Source organism: Mesoplodon bidens (assembly GCF_964165515.1).
Source record: "Mesoplodon bidens genome assembly, chromosome: 20".
Taxonomy (NCBI): domain Eukaryota; kingdom Metazoa; phylum Chordata; class Mammalia; order Artiodactyla; family Ziphiidae; genus Mesoplodon; species Mesoplodon bidens.
This window is the reverse complement of record NC_138181.1, coordinates 10222492-10248335: the sequence shown is the minus strand read 5'-3', so window position 1 is coordinate 10248335 and position 25844 is coordinate 10222492. Positions and strand designations below refer to the sequence as shown.

The 25844-nt window shown below is 40.0% G+C and overlaps 1 protein-coding gene across 1 annotated transcript in view; it reads right to left on the bottom strand.

Moving 5' to 3' along the window:
- Nucleotides 1-25844, bottom strand: part of ZMAT4 (zinc finger matrin-type 4) — a gene marked incomplete at both ends in the record, with an annotated part of 212228 nt that overhangs the window by 58662 nt on the left and 127722 nt on the right. Inside the window, one exon of the mRNA XM_081221023.1 lies at nucleotides 8585-8812. Within this exon, the coding sequence (XP_081077149.1) occupies nucleotides 8585-8812 (228 nt within the window). The remainder of the gene's footprint in view (nucleotides 1-8584; nucleotides 8813-25844) is intronic.

Below are 25844 nucleotides of genomic sequence, written 5' to 3'. Positions count from 1 at the left end.
GTCCCCTGCATCGGCAGGCAGACTCTCAACCACTGTGCCACCAGGGAAGCCCCACATTTTCTTTCTTCTTTTATTTGGCTTTTGAAATTGACATGCCACTCTCCCCACTCTCTCCTTGGATACAGTTACGTGAGTTTTGACAAACACATACAGCCAGGAAGCCATATCAAGGTCCAGACAAGTTCCACAATCCCCAAATGCCCTCTTATGGCCCCACTGTAGCTAACCCCTTCCCCTCACCACCAATGACCGGCCACCACTACTCTGTTTTCCAGAATGGAATGAGTCACCTTTAGAAGTAGAACTGCAGCCCAGGCTGACATCTCAGGTGCAAAGTGATAAGAAACCTCAAGCCAGAATCACCTAGCCAAGCCAGTCCCAAATTCCTCCCTGAACTTTGAGAGATAATAAATGTTTACCATTTTTTAAGCCACTAAGTTTTGGGGTAATTGTCACACAGCAATAGTTGCACCTGTTGCCTTTGGAAACTGTTCATTTTTTAACCTAGACTACCTTTCCTTCCCTGGTCTTGGAGAAGCCCCAGTGCCCAAGTCCCCTGCACAGGTACCTTAGGTGACCTGAAGGTGGAGGAGGGTCACTGAATGATAGGACCAAGCTGTCTACTTCCTGCCACGTGGGCAAAGGCCGAACTAATATTAAGAGGAATCCACTATCATCTGAAATAATTCAAAAAGTAAATCTCTCTCACTCCAGTGTTCTGCCTGTTTTGAGGAAAGTCTGCTCATTCTCACGCACATACCACTTTTATGATTTGAAGTCCTAGGTAAACTTCCTGTAACCCCTGGAAATGATTCCCCATTCCCTCCAATAAAGGCAGAAGCTGCATTACAGAGGGAGTCATCAATTCTAGCAGACTCTCTAGAAATAGCTTTCTCTTCACAGAATTTTGCTTCTCAATCCCAGGCCCCTGGGAAAAGTGAATATGATTTCTTTGCCTTTTCTAGATTCTCTCTAACTGAGATGGAGTCATGAAGGTGGAGAAAACTCTTTTATTAAAGTATAGGATGTACCCTGTAAATCATTCATTCCCAGAAAGCTGAGAGTTGAACTGTGCCCATTCTATACTTGAATTCAAAGAGTTTTATACTAAAATATATGTAAGTTCCCAAACTTAATTGTTTTGAAACAAAAGAGTTAATCATCAGAGTTCTAGTTAGTCAATGAGGAGTCATTGGAAATGGATGCACCTCCAATCAGGAGCCATAACTTAGAAGGGGACAGTTACCCCACTTCTCTGGGCCCCAGAACCCTGCTCTGTAAAAACAAGGGGCATAATTCATGATGTTTGATGTCCTTTCCAGCATTGTCTGCATCTGATGCTCAGAAACATTATGAAATTTTCAAATGAATTCTTTTGCTCTGTTTTCATTTCCTCCGAAACAATGAAATAACTGTGCATTTTCTCATCCTAACACTTTTAAGAGAATAAATAATAAATGTCTGCAAGATGAATATTCTATTTTCACTGAGCTCTAAATTCATAATTTATACTCTCCCTGTCTCTACATAAGAAATTGCCTTATATCTGTGTTTTATGCTAGCAAGAAGAAATTAAACTACAAAGAAAACCTCTAAAGCACTTTCTGTCTGTTGGATTTTATACTTCCATAATTCAATAACTTCCTTTGCTTTCTACACTGGACTCCATGTTCAGAAAGAGGTGGCCATTTTTCTTATTAAGCTAAAACTTGGAAGTAGATAGAGACAGATGTCATCTATTTTCTGGAACAAATATCACTAAACTTGAGTCAGTAACCAGGTTATTCATATTAATAACTATTTAGGCCAATCCCATTTAAAATCCCTTGTTAATCTACAAGAATAATTTCCTTTTTAAAAAATTGATTTGCCACTTGAAGCAAAGGAAGGCCAGAAAGCTAATACGGTTCTGTAGAGTTTCCAATGACTAAATAGTGTGGATACCAAAAAAATACAAAAGGTACAAGGTTTTTTTGTGCTATTAAATTATATACAAATAATAGGTAGAAAGTTATGTGTAGGTCACAGGAATCAAGGTCAATGTATAAAAATTAATTGTATTTTCTATATGTCAGTAAGAAACACATAAAAATGAAATTTCAAAAAATATAATTTATAATAGTGTTAAAGAGCACAAAGTACTCAAGGATACATTCAACTAATAATGTGTAAAATCGTTACACTGAAAACTACGTGATAGTGCTGATAGAACTTAAAGAAACAAGTAAATAGGGAGACATATGATGTTCATGGATTGTAAGATTCAATACTGTGAGTCATTTAAATAAATCTCCCCAAATTGATCTTTAGATTAAATGAAGTCCCATTCAGTATTCCACCAAACTTTCTACGTAGAGACTGAAAAACTGATTCTAACATTTATATAGAAATGTGAAGGATATAGAACAGCCAAACAATCTTGAGAAAAAAGAACAAAGCTGAAGAACTTGCACTACCTAATATCAAAACTTCTCTAATGCTATAAATAAACACAGTGTGGTGCTGGCATAAAGATAGACAAATAAATCAATGGAATACAATAGATTGTATAGAAATAGACTCACACACAATCAATAGATTTTCAAAAGAGTCGCCAAGAAAATCCAATGAGGAAAGAAGAAATAATTTCAACAAATTTGCTGCAACAACTGGGTAAATATCTAAAAACAAAATGAATTTCAACCCCTTCCTCACACCATACACAAAAATTAATTTGAGATACATCATAATTCTAGATATAAAAGCTAAAATTATGAAACTTGTAGAAGAAAATATACAAGATTATCTCTGATCATGAGTGTAGGCAAAGATTTTTTAGATGGGACACAAAAAGCAATGATTATGAAAGAAAATAAAGAGAAATTATACTTTCATAATTCAATAGTGTCTGCTTACCAGACATTATTTAAGAAAATGAAGAGCCAAGTCATAGTCTAGGAGAAAATATTCACAATGGGTATACCTGACAAAGGATTTGTATCTATAATATATGAAAACCTTCTACCTATTACTCAACAATAAAGTATGGTACTGGCACAAAAGCAGAAATATAGATCAATGGAACAGGATAGAAAGCCCAGAGATAAACCCACACACATATGGTCACCTTATCTTTGATAAAGGAGGCAAGAGTATACAATGGAGAAAAGACAGCCTCTTCAATAAGTGGTGCTGGGAAAACTGGACAGCTACATGTAAAAGAATGAAATTAGAACAATTCCTAGCACCATACACAAAAATAAACTCAAAATGGATTAAAGACCTAAATGTAAGGCCAGACACTATCAAACTCTTAGAGGAAAACATAGGCAGAACACTCTATGACATAAATCACAGCTAGATCCTGTCTGATCCACCTCCTAGAGAAATGGAAATAAAAACAAAAATAAACAAATGGGACCTAACGAAACTTCAAAGCTTTTGCACAGCAAAGGAAACCATAAACAAGATGAACAGACAACCCTCAGAATGGGAGAAAATATTTGCAAATGAAGCAACTGACAAAGGATAAATCTCCAAAATTTACAAGCAACTCATGCAGCTCAATATCAAAAAAACAAACAACCCAATCCAAAAATGGGTAGAAGACCTAAACAGACATTTCTCCAAAGAAGATATACAGATTGCCAACAAACACATGAAAGGATGCTCATCATCACTAATCATTAGAGAAGCGCAAATCAAAGCTACAATGAGGTATTACGTCACACAGGTCAGAATGGCCATCATGAAAAAATCTATAATAAATGCTGGGGAGGGTGTGGAGAAAAAGGAACCCTCTTGTACTGTTGGTGGGAATGTAAACTGATACAGCCACTGTGGAGAACAGTATAGAGGTTCCTTAAAAAACTAAAAATAGAACTACCATATAACCCAGCAATCCCACTACTGGGCATATACCCTGAGAAAACATAATTCAAAAAGAGTCATGTACCACAATGTTCACTGAAGCTCTATTTACAATAGCCAGGACATGGAAACAACGTTAAATGTCCATCAACAGATAAATGGATAAAGAAGATGTGGCACATATATACAATGGAATATTACTCAGCCATAAAAAGGAATGAAATTGAGTTATTTGTAGTGAGGTGGATGGACCTAGAGTCTGTCATACAGAGTGAAGTAAGTCAGAAAGAGGAAAACAAATACCATATGCTAACACATATATATGGAATCTAAAAAAAAAAAGAAATGGTTCTGAAAAACCTAGGGGCAGGACAGGAATAAAGATGCAGATATAGAGAATGGACTTGAGGATACCGGGAAGGGGAAGGGTAAGCTGGGACGAAGTGAGAGAGTGGCATGGACATATATACACTCCCTAATGTAAAATAGATAAGCTAGTGGGAAGCAGCCACATAGCACAGGGAGATCAGCTTGGTGCTTTGTGACCACGTAGAGGGGTGGGATAGGGAGGGTGGGAGGGAGATGCAAGAGGGAGGAGATATGGGGATATATGTATACATATAGCTGATTCACTTTGTTATAAAGCAGAAACTAACACACCATTGTAAAGCAATTATACTCCAATAAGGATGTTTAAAAAAAGTAAATAAATAGGCAGACATGTAATTTTTTTAAATAGGCAAAAGACATGAACAGACATTCCACAAAGGAAGATATACAAATGACCAACATTTTAAAGTGTTTGACATAATTAGTCAACATGGAAACACAAATTATAGCCATAACGAAATACTCTCCTACACCCACTAGAATGACTAATATTTGAAAGACTGATAAAAACAAATGTTGGTGAGGACATGGAATTCATATATGTTGCTTTAGGGTGTGCAAAATAATGCAGCTACTTTGGAAAACATTTTGGCAGTTTCTTGTTCAGTTAAAAACACACGCAACTTATGACTATGACCCAGCAATTCTACTCTGAGGTATTTAACAAGAAAAGTAAAAACATCTGTCAACAACAACAACAAAAAGAATGTTCATAAAGCCTTATTCAAAATACCACCAAAGGGCTTCCCTGGTGGTGCAGTGGTTGAGAGTCCGCCTGCCGATGCAGGGGACACGGGTTCGTGCCCCGGTCCGGGAAGATCCCACATGCTGCGGAGCGGCTGGGCCCGTGAGCCATGGCCTCTGAGCCTGTGCGTCCGGAGCCTGTGCTGCGCAACGGGAGAGGTCACAACAGTGAGAGGCCCGCGTACCGCCAAAAAAAAAAAAAAAAATAGCACCAAAAAAGTCAAGAGGAGAATGGCTAGACATATTGTGGGATTTCTGTCTAGAAGAAAACCACTCAGTGATAAAGGGCAAGGGGCTACTCTGCTTTTTATGCAACAAATGGATACATTTCAAAAACAATATGAGAAGCTAGATACAGAAAAATACATACTTTCTGTGCCAATTATATGAAATTTTAGAGCAGGCAAAACTAAATTTTGGTGAAAAGAAATAAGAAAAGTGGTTCCCTGGAATGGGAAGTTAGGATTGACTGGGAGGGGGCATGTGGGAATGACGTCATGATGGAAAAGTTATGGATCTTGATAGGAGTGTGGGTTACACTCAGTGAACTATATATCACTTAATATCTCTGCCTTTCACAATATATAAAATATACATCGTCTTTTTAAATTAGAAGAAAAAATCATAAATAATTTCTTGTAATAATTATTCAATCAGGATCCTTTTGGAAATGAAAAGGATTGCCATGTTAAAAAATGCAGGATTTTAGGTGATTTTAAAATTCTGATTTCTCTGTTTATTCATTCATTCAGCAATTTTACTGAGTACCTACTCTGTGTCTCTCACTGTTCTAGGTGTTTTTGAACACATCAATGGGCAAAGCAGACATAGATTCCTGCTTTCAAGTTGCTAACAGTATATAGGGTGAGTAGGGAGAAATCAGGAAAACCATAATAAACCGGTAAATGATGTAGTGCTTTACTGAGAAGTGCTGGGACTTCCCTGGTGGTCCAGTGGTTAAAACTCCATGCTTCCACTGCAGGGGACACAGGTTCGATCCCTGGTCGGGGAACTAAGACCCCACGTGCTGCATGGCCAAAAAAAATAAAATAAAATAAAAAAATAAAAAACTGAGAAGTGCTAAGAAGGAGAGGAAGCCTGTGACACTGCCATCCTCCAGCTGCTTGACACCAGTTTTTTAAAAGTTATGGTTATGCCTGTATTTACTGGTTAGCATTTTTGCCTTTATTAATTGATGGACCATGCACTAGAAGCGTTCCAGAAACAGGAGACTGTGTGTGTGTGTGTGTGTGTGCGCACGCGCACGTGAGTGTGTTTTAAAACATGCTAGGTTATCATCATTGCTTTATTCCCTAAACTTTTGCAATATTTAATGCCTGAATACATATACAAGATGTCACCTGGGGTGGGTGAAAAGGTCGGTTTCAAGGACGCTGTGTTCAATGCTAATCGCGTTTCATGTGCTACTGAGTCAGAATCACATTGAGTTATCAAGTCCAAGAGCAGCCTTTTTTGTCTTCGGGATAAAAGACAAACCACTCAAATGTTACAGAATTCAGACTCCCAAGTCATTAAGATGTGGTTGTACCTAAAAGATGCAGCACCGATAATTCAAAACAGACAAGAAGAATGTGCTCTAGGAATAATTCTTCTACAAGTCATAATATCTGGCACAAAACATAAATAAAGCCCTATTTTTCTCCTTCAGTGCCTGCCATGAAGGAGTCGCCGAGCAGACTTGTTATCTGCCAGGAACAGCGAGACATGGGGAGGCCTTCAGCTAAAAAATACTCCTCCTGTATTTTTTTTTTTTTTTTAATTTATTTATTTATTTATTTTTGGCTGTGTTGGGTCTTCGTTTCTGTGCGTGGGCTTTCTCTAGTTGCGGCGAGCGGAGGCCACTCTTCATCACGGTGCGCGGGCCTCTCACTGTCACGGCCTCTCTTGTTGCGGAGCGTAAGCTCCAGACGCGCAGGCTCAGTAGTTGTGGCACACGGGCCTAGTTGCTCCGTGGCATGTGGGATCTTCCCAGACCAGGGCTCAAACCCGTGTCCCCTGCACTGGCAGGCAGACTCTCAACCACTGCGCCACCAGGGAAGCCCCTCCTCCTGTATTTTTAACAAGACAGAGACTGCGAACACAAGAAATTCCCCAGCAGACAGCAATAGTACCAACAATTCAAAAGCGTTTGCAACGTGATTATCCAACATACTGAAATATTAAGCTCCATGTTGTTTCTCTATAGCTAGAAAACCTACACAAAAATAGTGTTTTTGCTCTTTGTTCTCATTTGCTGTTTTTAATCATTATCTTGGAAAAATCAGTCTCTCATCAAGCTCCATAGATCTCCTAATGGACCTGCAGTCTTGAATCTATGCTGTATGATAGGATTCTTCCATGATAATGTTTATTCACCAGCGACAGCTTATGTTCTCCTCTCTTTTGCCTAAACATATATGATTCTGCTCACATGGGATGCCTTCTCACCTGCTAAAAACCACCCACCTTTCTAGTTCCAACTCCAGTCCTTTTCTTTGGTGAAGTCTTCCTCAACCAACATAATCAGAAGTGACCTGTCCCTCCTCTCAGGTCACACAGCAAGATTTTCTGTCCCATTTATTTGGTCTAGAATTATACCAGGTTATTTTCCCTTGGAGGCTCATAGCCTGGTAAGGGTAATAAGAATCGCAGGCTCCACATACCAAACCCAGCTCAAACCCAGGTTGTGTTCTCAGAACTGACTTGTAAATTTTGTTATTACAGCTCTTACGATGGATGACGTCCTGGCCAACTCCTAAAAGTATATCTAAACCATAAAATATCTGAGGAATAGTCGAGCACCCTTTGCAGAATTATTTTTCTGAGAAAATGCATTTCTACTTCTACACTGCCAACATCAGTTGATCAAAACTGTTTAGATGATCAAAAAATGTTTAAATGGTTGTTGATGATGAAATATTCTATTAGGTTCCACAGAATGGTATGTGGCTTCCTCAGGAATCCATAGGACTGATCCTCACCCTATGACTTCCAAGTCCCCACTCAGCAACTTCTGTAAAACCTCCCATGAACTTCAAATGCTCCATAGTTTCCATCAACCGAGAAATACGTATCAGATGGCGGATGGGGGGAGCCAGGTATTGATTCTATAGTGGTCCACAGCACTGTCTTACCTCAGCTTCCTAGATATGCCCATGAAAAGGCCTTGGGCTTAATTTAATCCATGAAACGGAGCCAATGTGTTGCTTTGTTTTGGCTGAATTCATAAAAGCACAAAAGTTTAAAATTAAGATCACACCATGTGGCCTTTTTTGCATCTGCTCTTGTACTGCTCATGTACAAAAGCATTCATTCCAGAAGGTGTTTAAAGGTAAAGCAGAAGGAAAAACTCTGATTCATGAATGGGTGGTTTTGATCTGAAACATAGTCAATAAAAATATGGCAATCACAAATACTCTGAAAGAAAGGAGATGGAAAAAATTAGTTTTCTGTTCATTCCTTTTTCTTCTATTCCTTTTGGAGGATCCTAGAATTGTCCTTAGTAAGCAAAGCAATAGGAAGAATCATCCCAGTTTATGAAAACACAGTCCTTTCTCTGAAAGCCCAGTTCTGTGGCAGAAATCAGAAGAGTTTCTCTTACCTCTTAATTCCCCCGTATCCAGAGTTGTCCCAAGCTGTTCTAACAAAGCAACTCTTGCTGCATTCTTTTTGTGTTTCTTGCCGTCATAATGCTGCTGGGCCATCAGAGGATTGTTAAACCAGGCTGCACAGAGCCCACAGTATCTGTCTGAATCTCTTCTTTGATAGGGAGATGAGACCACTGGAGCAGTGTCCACTCTCGGAGGTTTAAGTGAGTTCAGAGGCGTTGCTGGGGAGAAAAACAACCAGATAGAACCACAAGCCACATTAGTCCCTTCCTGAGCACACGTGTCCTCAACAGCTGAAGATGAAAGGGTCTCCCGTTCATTCTAGAGCTCAAAAATCCAAGAATTTACTGAGATCAGGAAAAATGATCTTTGCCAGCCTTTGTTTTTGAAGTCGGGCTACAATTAAAAATTCCTAACTTATTGCGATCAAAGTTTGCAATCTGTTATGGTTCCATCTGATAGGTCAGGAAACCATCCTTTAGGAGGAAAGAAAGGTTTTTAAAAATAAAATCTCGGGGCTTCCCTGGTGGCGCAGTGATTGAGAGTCCGCCTGCCGATGCAGGGGACACGGGTTCGTGCCCCGGTCCAGGAAGATCCCACGTGCCGCGGAGCGGCTGGGCCCGTGAGCCATGGCCGCTGAGCCTGCGCGTCCGGAGCCTGTGCTCCGCAACGGGAGAGGCCACAACAGTGAGAGGCCCGTGTACCACACACACACACACACAAATCTCGGAGGTAAGGGAGTGATTTATTAATCAAAGCTAAAACTTGAAGTAAACATTGAACAATCACGACTTGAAAGATTCTGAATGAATGAATTAAACTAGTAAGTAAAGGATTTGCCAAAGTGATAGAAGCTGATCTGTCAGTTGCATGGATTGTACCAACTGACGAAATCATGCTAATTTTATTTTCAGTTATTTCTGTTTACTGTGAGAGGTTACTGTCAACCCATACCTGCTAAAATTGACATTGAAAATACAATATTTTTTTAAAAGACCAAAAGACAAACACTATAGAGCAGATGTTGCTATCTAAATGAAAAAGACATACTATCACTATTTTGAGATTGCACAGCCTCAGCTATTAACACATTTCATTGTGAGCTTACAGTTATTTTGGGTCCAGGAAAAAAAAGAGAATCTAACTTGGAAGAGTTTACTAACAGAAAACAAAAATAACCTTTTTAATGCATTACAACATACAAGTTGCTTTCATCTTTTCAATAACTATGAGTTGGATTATTATCCTGTTTCTCAGATGATGGACTTCAGAGATGCCAAAGTTTTACTGAAGGTAAGGTAACTAGTTATGGTAAATGCAGGATTCCAAGCAAATCCTTAATTTCCAAAACCAATATTCCTTTCAATACCCCTAAGAACTCTTTTCATACTTCTTAATAAGCCAAGGGATTTTTTTCTAGACCTCAGTTATCTTTGTATTTTATATGGGACATAATTTAATTTTAGAAAAAAATTCTGCTCCAAAACTTCTGGAGAAGAAAACAAATTTAAACTCTCACATGGCCCATTAGTCATCATGCAATATAGCAATGCCTTCTGTTTCTTTCTTTGCCTCTGTGATGTGGAGTGCAGCTGGCAAGACTATGAAAATTAGGGTTATTCCAAGGAAAAGCTGAGATCTGGAACCTCAATAACAAATTAATGAACCATCTGATCAACTCACTAAGCTTTCAAATCACTTTTATGTGGATTTTATTTTTAGATTGAATAACTGATATACCCACAGCCAACACAATACTCCATGGTGAAAAGCTGAAAGCCTTCCCACTAAAATCTGGAGCAAGACAAGGATGCCCACTCTCACTGCTTCTATTTAACATGGTATTGGAAGTCCTAGACACAGCAATTAGACAAGAAAAGGAAATAGAAGGTATCCAAATTGTAAGGGAAGAGGTAAAACTGTCACTATTTGCAGATGACATGATACTCTATATAGAGAACCCTAAAGTTTCCACCCCAAAACTATTAGAACTAATAAATGAATTCAGCAAGGTTGCAGGATACAAAATTAATATACAGAAATCTGTTGCATTTCTGTACACCAATAATGAAATATCAAAAAGAAAAGTAAAAAATATATAAAATAAAATCACATCAAAAAAATACTTGGGAATAAACTTAGCCAAGGAAGTGAAAGACCAGTATGCTGAAAACTATAAGACATTAATGAAGGAAGTCAAAGATGATTTAAAGAAATGAAAAGATATCCCATGCTTTTGGCTGAGAAGAATCAAGATTATTAAAACGGCCATATTGCTGAAAACAATCTACATATTTAATGCAATCTCTATCAAAATACCCAGGACATTTTTCACTGAACTTGAGCAAATAATCGTAACATTTATATGGAAGCACAAAAGACCCCAATTTGCCAAAGCAATTCTGAGAAAAAAGAACAAATCTAGAGGTATAACCCTCCCAGACTTCAGACTACACTACAAAGCTACAGTAATCAAAGCTGCATGGTATTAGCACAAAAACAGACATGAAGATCAGTGGAACACAACAGAGAGACCAGAAATAAACCCACACACCTACAGTCACTTAATCTATGACAGAGAAGGCAAGAATATACAATGGAGAAAAGACAGTCTCTTCAGCATGTAGTGTTGGGAAAGCTGGACAGCTACATGTAAAACAATGAAAATTAGAATATTCACTCACACCATATGTAAAAATGTACTCAAAGTGGTTTAAAGACCTAAATGTAAGACATGAAACCAAACAACTCCTAGAAGAGAACATAGGTGAAACACTCTTTGACATAAGTTGTAGCAATATTTTCTTGGATCAGTCTCCCAAAGCAGAAGAAATAAAAGCAAAAATAAACAAAGGGTACCTAATTAAAAGTTTTGCATTGCAAAGGAAACCATCAACAAAATGAAAAGACAACCTATGGGATGGGAGAAAACATTTGCAAACGATGCGACCAATAAGGAGTGGTTATCCGAAATATACAAACAGCTGATACAACTCAATATGAAAAAAAAAAGCCCAATCAAAAAATTGGCAGAAGACCTAAATAGATACTTTTCCAGAGAAGACATACTGATGGCCAACAGGCACGTGAAAAGATGCTCAACGTCACTGATTATTAGAGAAATGCAAATCAAAACCAGAATGAGGTATCACCTCACACCTGTCAGAATGGCCTTCATCAACAAATGTTGGAGAAAAGGGAAGCTCGTACACTGTTGGTGGAATGTAAATTTGTGTAGCCACTATGGAAAACATATGGAGTTCCTTAAAAAACTAAAAATAGAGCTGCTATATGATCCAGCAATTCCACTCTGGGTGTATATCCAGAAAAACAAAAATCACTACATCAAATAGACACATGCACCCCTGTGTTCACAGCAGCATTATTTACAATAGTCAAGACATGAACACAACTCTCTTTCTCTCTCTCTCTCTCTCTATATATATACACACACACACACACACACACACACACACACACACATGTAAATACACACTCGTGTATATTTTATATATATATATAAAATGGAATATTACTCAGCCATAGAAAGAATGAAATATTGTCATTGGCAGCAATATGGAAAGACCTATTAAACTTAGTGAAGAGTGTATTATACTTAGTGAAGTAAGTCAGACAGGGAACAACAAATACTATATATCACTTATATGTGGAATCTAAAAATAATACAAATGAATGTTTATACCAAACAGAAACTGACTCACAGACGTAGAAAACAAACTTGTCATTACCAGAAAGGGGTGGAAGGACAAATTAAGGGTATGGGATTAACAGATACAAATTACTACACATAAAATAGATAAGCAACAGTAATACATAAGTTACTGTAGAGCACAGGGAATTATACCAAATATGTTGTAATCACCTAAAATGGAATATAATCTTCAGAAATACTGAATCATTATGCTGTATAGCCAAAACTGACACAATATTGTAAATCAACCATACCTCAATAAAAAATAAATAACTGATATACAAATAAATACTTGCTAAATGACATTTTAATTCAGGAAATGAATTGTCACAATATCTAGAAAGCCTTTTCCTACCTACCCAGAGATTTCATCAGAAAGGGAAGTTTTTAGCTACTTTGGATGAAACCAAATGGTATTATTTCTATAGGGACTTAGAAAAACAAGAGGTCTCTTAAGAACCTCATTGCCGAATTCAATAATACATCACCATGTGATGATAAAACTCAAACTGGGGCTGTACCATCCTGGCAGCCACCCAGATCATTCTGCTATGACTTAGAAATGCTAATAAAAGCTACAAATATGCAGTTGGCCTGTAACGTGAAAGGACTTCTATTTACTTTTCTGAAGGAAATTGAATCTTTCTTCCAAAGTTTCCTGCATCCTTATCAATTTCTGAGGATTTATAGCCATCTATTGTTTTTGATAGAAATGGAAAACATATCAAACATTTGCAGTCTGAATGAATGTTGAGTCTTGAAGCATAATTCACTTTTCTCTAAACTGGGCCCTAAAAAACATTTCAGAGTTGATTTCATCAATGGATAGCTTATACATCATATTCTGGCAGGAGCAATACACTATAGAATATTCATCAGATAAGATAATCTTATCTTGCACATAAGAAAGTAGTTTGATCCTGCATTTGCATGGTAGCTTTTCCTCTTTGGTAATCCTACTATCCTGGTGCAGCACCAAAGTTTAATTTTTCCTATGCTTCTGTTTCCAACTGTCTTCACCAATTAAAACCCAGTTTATATTTCCTATAAAGGCAAACAAAGGTAGTAGTATAAAGGGAATGGAAATAGCTTTGAATCAAAATTGAAAATCAAGGTTGGGTTGGACTCTACCACCCCTGAACTGTGTGACCTTTGGCAAATCTCTGATGCCTCTGGTTTCCACAGGGTTATCTTTATACATTTCAGAGAGTACAAATTATGCATCTCATTCTGGAAACTTTACTTTCAAACAGGAAACCATGTACTCTGATTCACTGAATATAGCATCCAAATCCTCACTTCAGCTTTTGACAGGGTACCAACGATCCCAGTGTGCCTGGGACCAAGAGGGTTCCCAGGACATGAGATTTTCAGTGTTAAAACAGAGAAAGTTGTGGGCAAACTGGGATGAGTTGATCACCCTAACCTCTGGGATCAGACCTGATTTAACATCCCACTGGAGAAAAGAATTAGGAAAAAGTATGGAAATAACTGTTCAGGAGACCAGAGCAGGTTCTCTTTCAACCAAGCAGACAGGATCCACTGATAGATCTCAAAGGTTTACTTGTTAGCTCACCAAGTGGGTGTCCTTTGCCAGAGAAGGGGGTACCACAACCTCCAGGAAATGATGTTCTCACTTGCCTGTCTGCCTTCCAGTCCACAGTCACAGGGCGCCCTTCAACTCTCACACCTCCACAAGTGAGACTTTCAATAACATCTTCTATCTCCTACACTTTCTCTCTCTCTCTCTCCTTTCTTCTTTGTTCCTCCTTTTCTCTCCCCCTCTTTCATTCATTCTTACAAAGGATCTGGGGGCTTTCAAAACAATCCCGTAAATGGACTCATTTTAAAATGAGTGGTTTTCTACTAATTCAAAAAGATACATGTATCCCAATGTTCATAGCAGCATTATTTACAGTTGGCAAGATATGGAAGCAATTTAAGTGTCCATCAACAGATGAACAGATAAAGAAGATATGGTATACATACATATATACATGTATATATGTGTGTGTATACACACACACACACACACACACACAGTGGAATACTACTCAGCCATCAAAAAGAACAGAATTTTGTCATTTGCAGTAACATGGATAGACTTGGAGGGCATTATACTAAGTGAAATAAGTCAGACAGAGAAAGACAAATACCATATGATATCACTTATATGTGGAATCTAAAAAATAAAACAAACTAGTGAATATAACAAAAAAGAAGCAGACTCACAGATATAGAGAGCAAACTAGTGGTTCCCAGTGGGGAGGGGGGAGGTGCAATATGGGGGGGAGGGCGTGGGAGTTACAAACTATTGGATGTAAGAAAGGCTCAAGCATGTATTATACAACACGGGGAAAATAGCCAATATTTTGTAATAACTAAATGGAAACTAACCTTTAAAAATTGTATAAAACATTAAAAAAATAAAAGTCCATAATACATTAAAAAAAGCATGTGTTTTTCTCACCTAAGGGTTCTTATCTACATTACTAATTCTTCCAAGTTTTGTGATATCATGCAGTTTATTCTATTTCATCTGTTCCATGCATTTTTTAAAAATTTGAGTTGCCCCCAAATTCAGTTTGACCAATGGGGCAGCTTGAAGCTCAGGGAGATAAATCAACCAGCGTAGGGCCCCTAATTAATAAACAGCAAAGGAAATAGCAAAGACCACACCTTCGGACTTGAGGCCCAACACCATATTTCAATGTCAGCCAGTTCCCAGTGATGCCAAGGGAGCAACAGGCCAAATAAACAAGCAAATTAACCACAGAGTCAGGACACAGTTCCTAGGTTTCAGCATCTGTTCTCAGTAGGGATTCTTTGGAAATATGCATGTTCTCTAAAATAATTTTTCTGATTTCCAGTCCCTATGATAAACTGCCTTTCTTTTTTTTCTTCCTATCCTAAATCAAATTAAAGACGGGAGGAATTTTTCGGCAAGTATCACTGTTTTTTTGCAAATGCAGTTGACACTTCAATGTGACTGGACCATTTAGCGCCTGGCTGAGGAGTGGCTGTCACTGCACATTGACAGCTCAGCCTCCAAACAGTCCAGCCTCTTCTGAAGGTAAATGCCTCAACTCCATGCAAACTGTGCAAAGTTAGAGCTCAAAACGTAGACTTCCTCTGTACTTCTCACAGAGGAGCATGCCTCTTGTGTAGAGGATAAATGCTCAGTGAACATGTGATGAATAAATGAAGAAAAGAACTAGTAAATTTCAGTTAATATCAACTCGGGGGATTTTCATGTTTTAATAATGGCTTGTGATAGCTGAATTTAAAATCTTTGATGGTTTCATTAAACTTACTTCATAGGATTAAAAACAAGTTAGATGCTCGTACGTGGGGATGAATTAAATAAACTGTGGATCGCTATACTCTGAGATTTAGTGACCTGGAGAAACATTCAGGATATAATATAAATTAAAAGATGGAGGTTACATGTGGGATGTAAACCCAATTACTTATTAAATTATACACACAGACATATAAAACTATATATAAAGGCTAGAAGGCTATAAATAAAAATCTTAGCACTGGTAATTTTTAAGTTGTGGATGATGAGTGATGTGGTTTATACTCATACAACCCTTGATGCAGGGGAAAAGCATTTCTATTTTTCATCTTATATAGAGGTCACATTTCATGCGAACTTCTTATAGTGCAAAGTCTAGAAAACACTGCTTAAGGGACTTTTGGTGCCACAACGAGGTCTCAGATTAAATCTCACAAGATTTTCTTTGCACTGATTTATTTATTAATTTATTTTTGATGGGGGTGCGATAGGTTGGGAGAAAGCTAACTCAGTCAGAATATCATATAAAAGCTCCAGCTTCTCCTATTTCTCCGAAAGATATGGGGCAACTCCTTTCCCACCACAGCTGACCCTGAAATGGCTCTAATGATTTAGATAAAAGGAAGTATCTCTCTTCCTTCTCATCTGATATGTTTGGAAGTGAATACTGCTGCCTGAAGCTGCAAGATAGAAAAATCCAGGTGCTATTTCTTCGATGCCAGGAAGGAAATTAAAGAACACTATCAAATATCCCAAGTTCCAAAGTATGTACCATTAAACACTTCCTGAGAATAAACAAAGATGAGGGTGACTTACCAGAGCCATCATTCCAATTCAATTTTGTATCAACAGTCTAAGTATAATCAGCCTATTAGTGAGAATTGCTTCCTCACCCATACTGCATTCATAGATCATCAGTCTTCATTAATATCCTATTCATAGATTATTGCTTTTCATTAATATAGAATAATTCCCTCTGGTTCAGTCACTGATTAGGTTCTAAATATCTTAAGTACGCCTGTTTTCTGCGGAATCTTAATCTTTGAGAATAAGCCATTAAATAGAACTTCAGAGGAGATAAAAGCCCTTTTATAACTTTCTCAGGTTGTGTGACAAAAGAATCCTAAGGCTGTGGTACTGCACATTCTTTTACACATTGGAAACAGAAGGACAGAATGTAAGTTTCAGGAAGATAGAATCTTTATCAATTTCATCCGCTGACATATCCCAGGTGCCCAGAACCAGTGCGTGTTATATCAAGGCTTGTGGGATAAGGGGCCTAGTTTTTTCTCCATCAAGCTATCTATGTACGAGAAGGAATCATGGTTTTGCCTTAGGACATTCTGATAAGATGATGAGATAACGTCCTGTCTGTCCAGAGTGATCTTAAAAAGCCCTGCTGCACTGTGGGTACAATACACTCATGGCATTCGGTTTTCCAACACTATTCAGTTAAGGTGCTTTAGTCCCTCTGAGTTCAGTCTCAAAATCTTCGGTTTTCGCCTCTGTCCTCAAACTCTGTGCAGAGGTGCCCTGGATGGTGCAGTGAACACACAGAAGAGCCCATACGATCTTTTAAAATCCTGAGAAAGCATCGTGAATCCATCAGACCCCATGGGAACCACTATCTCCAGGTAATTCCCAGTTTCAGCATGAGATGCTACAGTCCTTTCTGTGAGCTCATATTCCCTTGAAGCTGGACTTCCAGAAGCTGCTGTGTACCTCCAATCCATCCAACCCATCAATGAGGAACAGGCAATGAAGTTGACAAAGTCCAGTCTAATTCAAAGATTTGAGAAGTTACCCAGTGCCCAACAGGCAAGCGCATGCATTAGGCAGTGTGGTTATTTAAGGATTAAGTACAAAATTAAGACTTCTTTCAATACACGTGCATTATTTTTGCACACGGCTGCTAAGTCATTAGGACATAAATACTCATTAAGTTGTATGGACACAAAGAGTTATGACATCCTACTGTATACTTTGCTTATTGCTTGAGCAAGAATTAATGACCTGCTAACTGGGCACTGCTCGAAGTGCCTCTCCTCACAAATCTCAGATGAGAGGCAGAAAGTCAGCTTCTGGGAGAGAGACTCGACTCACTGCCACCCCCGTGCCTGCCCCCAGCAGGTGCCATCCTTAGAGTGGTGAGCAGGAGAGCATCACCCAGACCACAGCCAGTATTGTTGGAGGGCGAGGGAGGGCCGATGAGCTGACCCCTGGGAACGGATACTAACTCCTGCTCTTTTCATTCTGCCATGGTTCTCCGGCATCACCTAATCCATACGCAATGCTCAGGGACGGGAATGATTTACTTATCCAGCGGCATCAGCTATTCAACCAGGGAGCCAGCTTCCTGGCTCGTTTCTTATAGCCTATGAATATGTACAGAGGATTCAAAGATGGGAAAAGTGATCAGTGCCAGAAACACAGCGGGGATCAAGTGCAAGCTAAGTTTGGAGGAAGACAGAGAAAGAGGGTGGCCTTTTGGCCTGGGCTGGAGGGAAGCTGAAACTTTAGAAGTAATTTTAGGGAAGTCAGCGCTGATACTGTCCCCTGAGTAGAACACGTGCATCTACACTTTTCTTCTTTACCCTTAGGCAGCAGCCCCTGCAGCAGCCCCAAAGCGATCTCCTGGCTTCTCCATCCAGCCTCAGCTTTGAGGTACCTTAAGCCCACATCCCTAAAAGTGACACTGACCTCAATAACCCAGAGTTTGCAAGTTATGAAAATTGCCTCTACTTTGTATTTAAAGCTATGAATATTAGCTCTGCATATATCTTGCACATATCTATTTGGTTAATCCAAATAATCTAGAAATAAAGTCTTTTGTATTAACTGCCACTTAGAAACTTCTAAGTCTTAAGATTTGGTACTCTTGGTATTCAGCTCTATAAACCTCAAAGCAACCCAAAACTTCCAGAGGTTAGACTGTGAAACAGCTGGGGTTACCCGGCCCCATCATGCGAGCTGCCCCCTAATACCTGGATCAAGAGAATCCAGAATATTAAAAGCTAAAGCAAGAAGGTTCTCCAGCCCCAAAGAGTTTAAGGACCACAGCCTTACACCACTGCTCCTGATCTTGAGCAGTGAGGTTGCTGGGTAGAGGATGATTGTACATAAGGAAGAGGTTTTAGGCTACATAAGACTTTGAAGATAAATGCCAGAAAATCATTAGGCAATCCAGTTCCTGTGGAAACAGAAGGCTACTCAGAGCCCGAATTGTTTAGATGTATCATCTATAATCATTCCTTTAACTATGGTTTTGGCCGTAAATTGCACAGTGCATTGCCAGGCAGACACAGCCAAAAGGGAGTGCGTAAGAGAGAATAGAAAAGCTCTCAGCTGAAGAATTTTTTTAGGACAAGAGTGCCATTAACAGCCAAGGAGTGTGAAGCCTCTTAAAACTTGTTACTCTGAGTGTGCTCCAAGGACCAAGAACATCAACATCGCCTGGCAGTTTACTGGCGATGCAAATTTCAGGTCCAGTCCTGGACCACTGGATGAGAACCTACATTTATGAGAGCTTCAGATGACTCATATGCAAATTAAATTTGGAAAGCACTGAATTAGGATTCAGTGGTTCCCATCCCTGGCTAAGGGTTAGAATCACCTGGGAGGAGTTGAATACTTATGGACTCTAGGCCACAAGCCAGATCAATTAAATCAGGATCCCTTGGTTCAGGGCTGAGCATCACTAGCACTTCTGCAAGGTGCTTCTGGTGTGTGGCCAGGGCTGGGAACCATGGGACTGAAGGAACACCATCTGGCTTGGACCACACATTCACCTTGACCTTACCAAGCATCTGTGATTCCTTGTCTCATCCATTCAACTATAACTGGCACCATCTTCCCCATGAGACCTACAGCACCACTCTGGCCCTCTTGGAATGGAAACATCTTTAATTTCAAGTGGCATCTTGTACAATGACCTGTAGAATTTAGAACCTGGAGCCTAGGCAGAGTCTTTCCGGGTGAGCATGAGGTCTCCCAGAGCACGTTTCCAACCCCCTCCTGTCAGAAGGAAGGTGTAACAAGCTCCAGACACCTTTTTGGCTGTTCTCCTGCAGCTGTTAGTTTTTAAATAAACACTTCCTTTTTCCCTCCTATTCCAATTGACAGCTTTCTTATTTAATAAATACTAAAACTGTTTTAGGTCTATGGCCATACCACCCTGAATGCGCCCGATCTCATCTGATCTCGGAAGCTAAGCAGGGTCGGGTGAGTACTTGGATGGGAGACCACCTGGGAATACCGGCTGCAGTAGGCTTTAAAAAAATAAAAAGTAAAAAATAAATTTAAAAAATTTAGAACTATTTTACTACATTGCATTAATTCTACAGAAGATTTCTTAAAAAAACTAATCAAAAGAGACAATGGGAATAAAAAAAATAACATGGTTTTTAAATGAAATCCAACCACAACTCAGGCTGGGGTTTCTAATTAGACAATAAAATGGGGCTAATTGTTCAACCTCATATCGTTGCTGTGAGGATTCAAAGTACCTGTTTGGTGAACGTTAGTTCCCAAGCATCCTGGCCACAGAGGAAACTATGACTGGAACTCAGATCTCCTAACTCCAGCTCCATGTTTTTCCACTGTCCCACACTGACTTTATTATTTTTTTACATGTTTATTGGAATATAATTGCTCTACAATGGTGTGTTAGTTTCTGCTGTACAACAAAGTGAATCAGCTATACGTATACATATGTCCCCATATCCCCTCCCTCTTGAGCCTCCCTCCCACCCTCCTCAATCCATCCCTCTAGGTGGTCACAGAGCATCGAACTGAGCTCCCTGCTGAGCTGATTTTAGTCCTGCCAAAAGTGGGCCCAGAGGCTGGCCCAGCAAAGACCGGGAATGTGGTGAGCATGAGAAAGGGCAGTGTTGGGTGACAATAAGCTGACCTAGTGGTAATGAAATGTTCAGGTCACTTCTCTTAAGTGTCTGGTTACCAAAGTAAACGGCACACGTTGTAGAATGATACATAAGATCCAGAGAGATGGCTCATGGAAGAACGGTGCGTCAGTGATGGTTAAAGGATTTGGAATGGCTGCACCAGAAGAAAGGAGGCTGCAGACTTATAAATCTGAGACTCATAGAGGACTATGGCATTTGGACCAACGGCCAGCTGTTTTCCAAAGCTGCTCAAAGAGGGAAACAGATCGAGTCTGGAACAGGAGGCCTTTGGAAGACAGGTAGCTTAAGGGACTTCACGCCTGATGTGAAGCAGGCTTCCTGGCCCTGGGACGGGGACCTGAGGGAGGTTTACAGAATGTGAGCATTATTAATACCCAGTGGGGGAGGGGAAGAGGGTTTCAGTCACACCACATACTGGGACTTAGAATGAAATGGAACCTTACTGGCATCAGATAGATAGATAAGATCCTAAGTCCAGATTCTGTGAATTCCTAGGTATAACTAGTCTCTGGATGAAACATAACATTTTTTTTCCAAAAAGCAAAATTCTTGAATATTAAATCATGAGGGTTAAACAGATATATGGACATCTTTCTTTCTGACTTATTTTGACTAAAAATCCCCTCCCCTTGGTATTAAAGAAGATCAAGGAAAACATTGCCAGAGTTAGTTTTCGCCTCCCTTGCCCATCAGCATTCTTGATCTATTAGTTCTACTATCTGAAAATGAAAATTCAAGTATTAATATTTCATCCGCTCTATTGACTGAAAAGCAAAATGAAGATGTCATGATTAGCATTTTGCACTAATCGAGATGTAATTACGGTGAGAATTCATGAGGAGGCCTTTAACCCCAGACTCCTGCTGCCCGGGTAACTGATTCCAGCAGGTGGGACAGAGTGGCCATCATGCCTTCCCGTGACCGAGGGCTCCTGGCTTCCAAAGACCTTTGTAGCTTTCGGTTTTGAGGGCTGCACTTGGAAGTCCCAGGTGGTGTCTTTAGCCAGTATCGCTAATTATAAGAGTGGCTGCAACTCCTGCCCCGTCACAGTAGACAACATCCTCTTGAAAACCTAGATGGGGCTTCCCTGGTGGCGCAGTGGTTGAGAGTCCGCCTGTCGATGCAGGGGACACGGGTTCGTGCCCCGGTCTGGGAGGATCCCACATGTCACGGAGCGGCTGGGCCCGTGAGCCATGGCCGCTGAGCCTGCGCGTCCGGAGCCTGTGCCCCGCAACAGGAGAGGCCACAACAGTAAGAGGCCCGCATACCGCAAAAAAAAAAAAAAAGAAAGAAAACCTAGATGGATTTTCCATTAAAGCCATAAACGAGTGTGTGCCCATGAGACAAGTGAAGAGAGTCACTCAGCAGGAAATCCTACACAGGAGAAGCAGCTCCTCTGAAGGCTGATCATACAGTAAGAAAGCATGAAATGTCATCTACTTGTTTTCGGACAGGGAAACTTGCTTGGTGTCTGGATCACATGACAATTTATAATGCAGGATAACCCCTGGAGAAATTGTGTTTTCCTGTAGACTCACTTCATGAAGAGGAAAGATGCTTTTCTATCGCATTCCAACATGAGACCCTTGAAGCTGTGGTTTTCCTCACCTCCACGAGAGAAGGAACCCATGCATTTGTTCCGGGCTGGCTGAGAGGCAAAGGGATCTGAGTGTCAGAGGTGTGTGACTGATGTCAGGAAAGGGATTGCTAGGGACTAGGAAAAAAGAGGATTGTACGTATGGATAGAGGCCTGTGTGTCCAAGGTGGCAGGATGTCCCGGGAATGTCTACAATGGGACCACAGCCTTCTCTTTGAAAGCCTAGCTTGGCACAGAGGGGTTGAAACCACCAAGGAAAGTCACTGACCTGGAGGAATAGGCCAGTCTGCACAGGCAGAGAGGAAAGTGAGACCCACCTCTGAGGAAGTCCTGGGTCTTCACCTTGAACCTGTGGAAGCCCAGCACCCAGCAGCCTCCTGGGTGATCAGAAAGTAGCCAGCGCCTACAGGCTGAGGGACCACTTTGGGGGTACCCACATGCTTCTAGGCCCCTGTGTGGCCCTGAAGACAGAGAGGGTACCCCAAAGAATGACCAAGACTGGCCTTCTCACCAAGCTTCAAGGCTAGAGGACAGAAGTCTTGTAAGTTGATTTTTTAAATATAAAGAAATTTAATATGTGTGGCACTCAAGTACTATCCAGTAATCCACACTTACTGCATCTGATTATTGAAGAAACCAAAGTGAGTGTTAAGCAAGACTTTTAAGGCTGATGTTTAAAATACATAGATGTTTCAGAGGATGAGAATACAGTCTGGGACATTGACTCCCAATTATTTTAGGTGGAATGCTTACTTTACAAGTGCCTTCTCGATTTCATAAACTAGACAGTTTTAGGGTTCTTGTCTTTAGTCAATAATTTAAGAGTTGTTGCCAGAAAATCTCTCACTCACAGTTTTCTGAATCATAATGCATTCTGTGTGGATGCCAAGTCCTGACCATGCCTCTTACTGACAGTTTCAGAATAAGCGCAGGAAATTGATTGTTTCATTGGTCTACTCTATTCGTTCCTAAAAATGTGTCAAAGAATTCTTTCTGGAATAAAGGTATAACTGCATCATCAAAGCTGCCGAAATCATCAGCTATCTTCTACTGCTATTGGATCACCCAGAGGAGAAAAGTGAGCTTGCGGTGTTTTTAAAGATTTGGGAAAATCACCTGGGAGGCAGCCTCATTGTTGAAATCTTTAAGGCTACCCAGTCACCGATGCATTGCTTTATTGGTCATCAAATATAAAATAAAAAGACAGGGCTTCCCTGGTGGCGCAGTGGTTGAGAGTCCGCCTGCCGATGCAGGGGACACGGGCTCGTGCCCCGGTCCGGGAAGATCCCACATGCCGCGGAGCGGCTGGGCCCGTGAGCCATGGCCGCTGAGCCTGCGCGTCCGGAGCCTGGGCTCCGCAACGGGAGAGCCCACAACAGTGAGAGGCCCGCGTACCGCAAAAAAAAAAAAATAAAAAATAAAATAAAATAAAAAGACAGTAGCCTTGATCTAATCATTGTTCCAAGCCTCTTATGATCCACTGTACAAAAGCATGACCAAAAGAATCTGGCTTACTTCTCATGCTAATTCATTTAAAACCTGATTCCCTATAGGGTAGTCAGCGGCCTGACGTGTGTGTTTTCTCCCGACAGTGTGACACCAGGGAAAGATCACTGCAAGAGAAGAGAAGCCTCTTTGCCATCAACCAGTTTTATCACTTGGGGCAAATAATGTCATCTCTCTAGACTTCAGTGTCCTCATCGGGAAAATGAGGTGGTTGAAATAATAACTGCTAAGAGCCTTCCAGTTCTGCAACTCTATGAATCTATTACTTGTTGCATTTACAAGCATCAGAAAAGCCACACTCATCATCGGAACAAGTGCACTGATGTGAGGACAATGCCTTAGAACAAGCCAGCTTTCCTAATTTAAAAGAAAACACACCACTACGAAGATCTGCCTGTTTAACAAACTACTGTTTTAAAACAAGTATCTAGACAGGTTATGCCAGGCACACCAAATAACCTGATTCAGATGATAGAACTGCTGGGGTGGAGAAAACCTTCAATGCAAATGTGAGGCACTGATTGGATCTGAAATGCATATATATATATATATATATATATATATTTTTTTTTTTTTTTTTTTTTTTTTTGCGGTACGCGGGCCTCTCACTGCTGTGGCCTCTCCCGTTACGGAGCACAGGCTCTGGACGCGCAGGCTCAGTGGCCATGGCTCACGGGCCCAGCCGCTCCGCGGCATGTGGGATCTTCCCGGACCGGGGCACGAACCCGTGTCCCCTGCATCGGCAGGCGGACTCTCAACCACTGCGCCACCAGGGAAGCCCTGAAATGCATATATTATTCAAAACGTGAATTTATTTAAGTTTCAAACAGATCCAGAATACCCTTTTCTTTATTCATTCAACAGAAAACTCAAATAAGCAACTGGGTATCAGCCATAGAAATTTATGGAAAAGTTCTAAATCTCTGTCTCGTGTTCAATAGGAAATAAGGGGAAAAAAGGAGAGAAGCAACAAGATTTCAGAAGAGGAATATACGATAAATACACCCACACACGGGACAAGCAGAGTGGACAAGATCATTGCTTGTCTATTTCTTTCCCCACACAGTGGTTCACTGTTCCCACAAATGAGAAATTATTTTTTTTGAGCTTCATTTTTTTAAATTGAGAGACATTCTTGATTGAAGGTGTATAAATATCTGTCTTTGTGGCTTTATTGCTTCCAGTCATCTTAGTGAGAGTCTTGGGGGCTGAACTCTGCTGTTCGTTAGGTAAGCAAATGTCTGTAGATCATTTTACAAAGAATTACTTATCCTCACCTAGAGATCAAGGGAAAAGCCTTAGAAAATGCAATCAGAAACCTGGGTTCAAGTTCTGATTATATATATCACTATGTGACACCAGGCAAGTCACCTTACCCTATACAGCCTCAGTTTCTTCATCAACAAAATGGAGCTAATAATACTTTGCATTTATTATGAAGATTAAATGAAACAATGAAGGTAATATTTCTGAGATAGTATCTTTTTTTTCCGGGGGTGGGAAATCCAGGGTGAGATAATATCTTAACAATTATCAGTTATGATCACTGATTTTATCATTAGGTTAAAAAAATATATATATATATATCATTAGGTTAGATTCAGCCTGCTCTACTACAGTTTTACCACAGGGCAGGATCTTCTAAAATACAATATATTTTTGCTTCATTGTTGAGAGATGAAAAGGCTTTTTGAAAGCTACACTTTATAAATGTAATGAATATAAAGTAACTTTTGCCATGTAGACAGTTGATTCTTGTTATCCGTGGCAGTTATATCCTAGAAACTCTCCAAGAATACTGAATTAGTAAATACTGACCGAGTATTCCTTGGGGAAATAGAGTTAGGTTCCTGTGAGCTTGTGGTCACATTCTGATCAACTGGTCAATATAGAATCTTGTTTTACGTGTGCTTCTGTTTAAAGACACCTTCTTTAATATATATTTTTGATTCACTAACATTTAACTCAAAGCCAACACATTACAACTCATGCCTGAACAAAGCTTATCTAAACACACACATTTTCCCCGTAAGGCACATCACAGCCTTCTTGCACTTAGGAAAACTAGACAGCACTCCAGGGCCGTCCCGGGGAGCCATTTTAAATGGCAAAATTTTCAACAAAAAGCACAAAAATGCAAAACACCTGGCAGGAAATAGATTGCAAAAAAAGGCACTTGTTTGCAGTATGAGGGTTGAAATTTCGAAGATAGAGG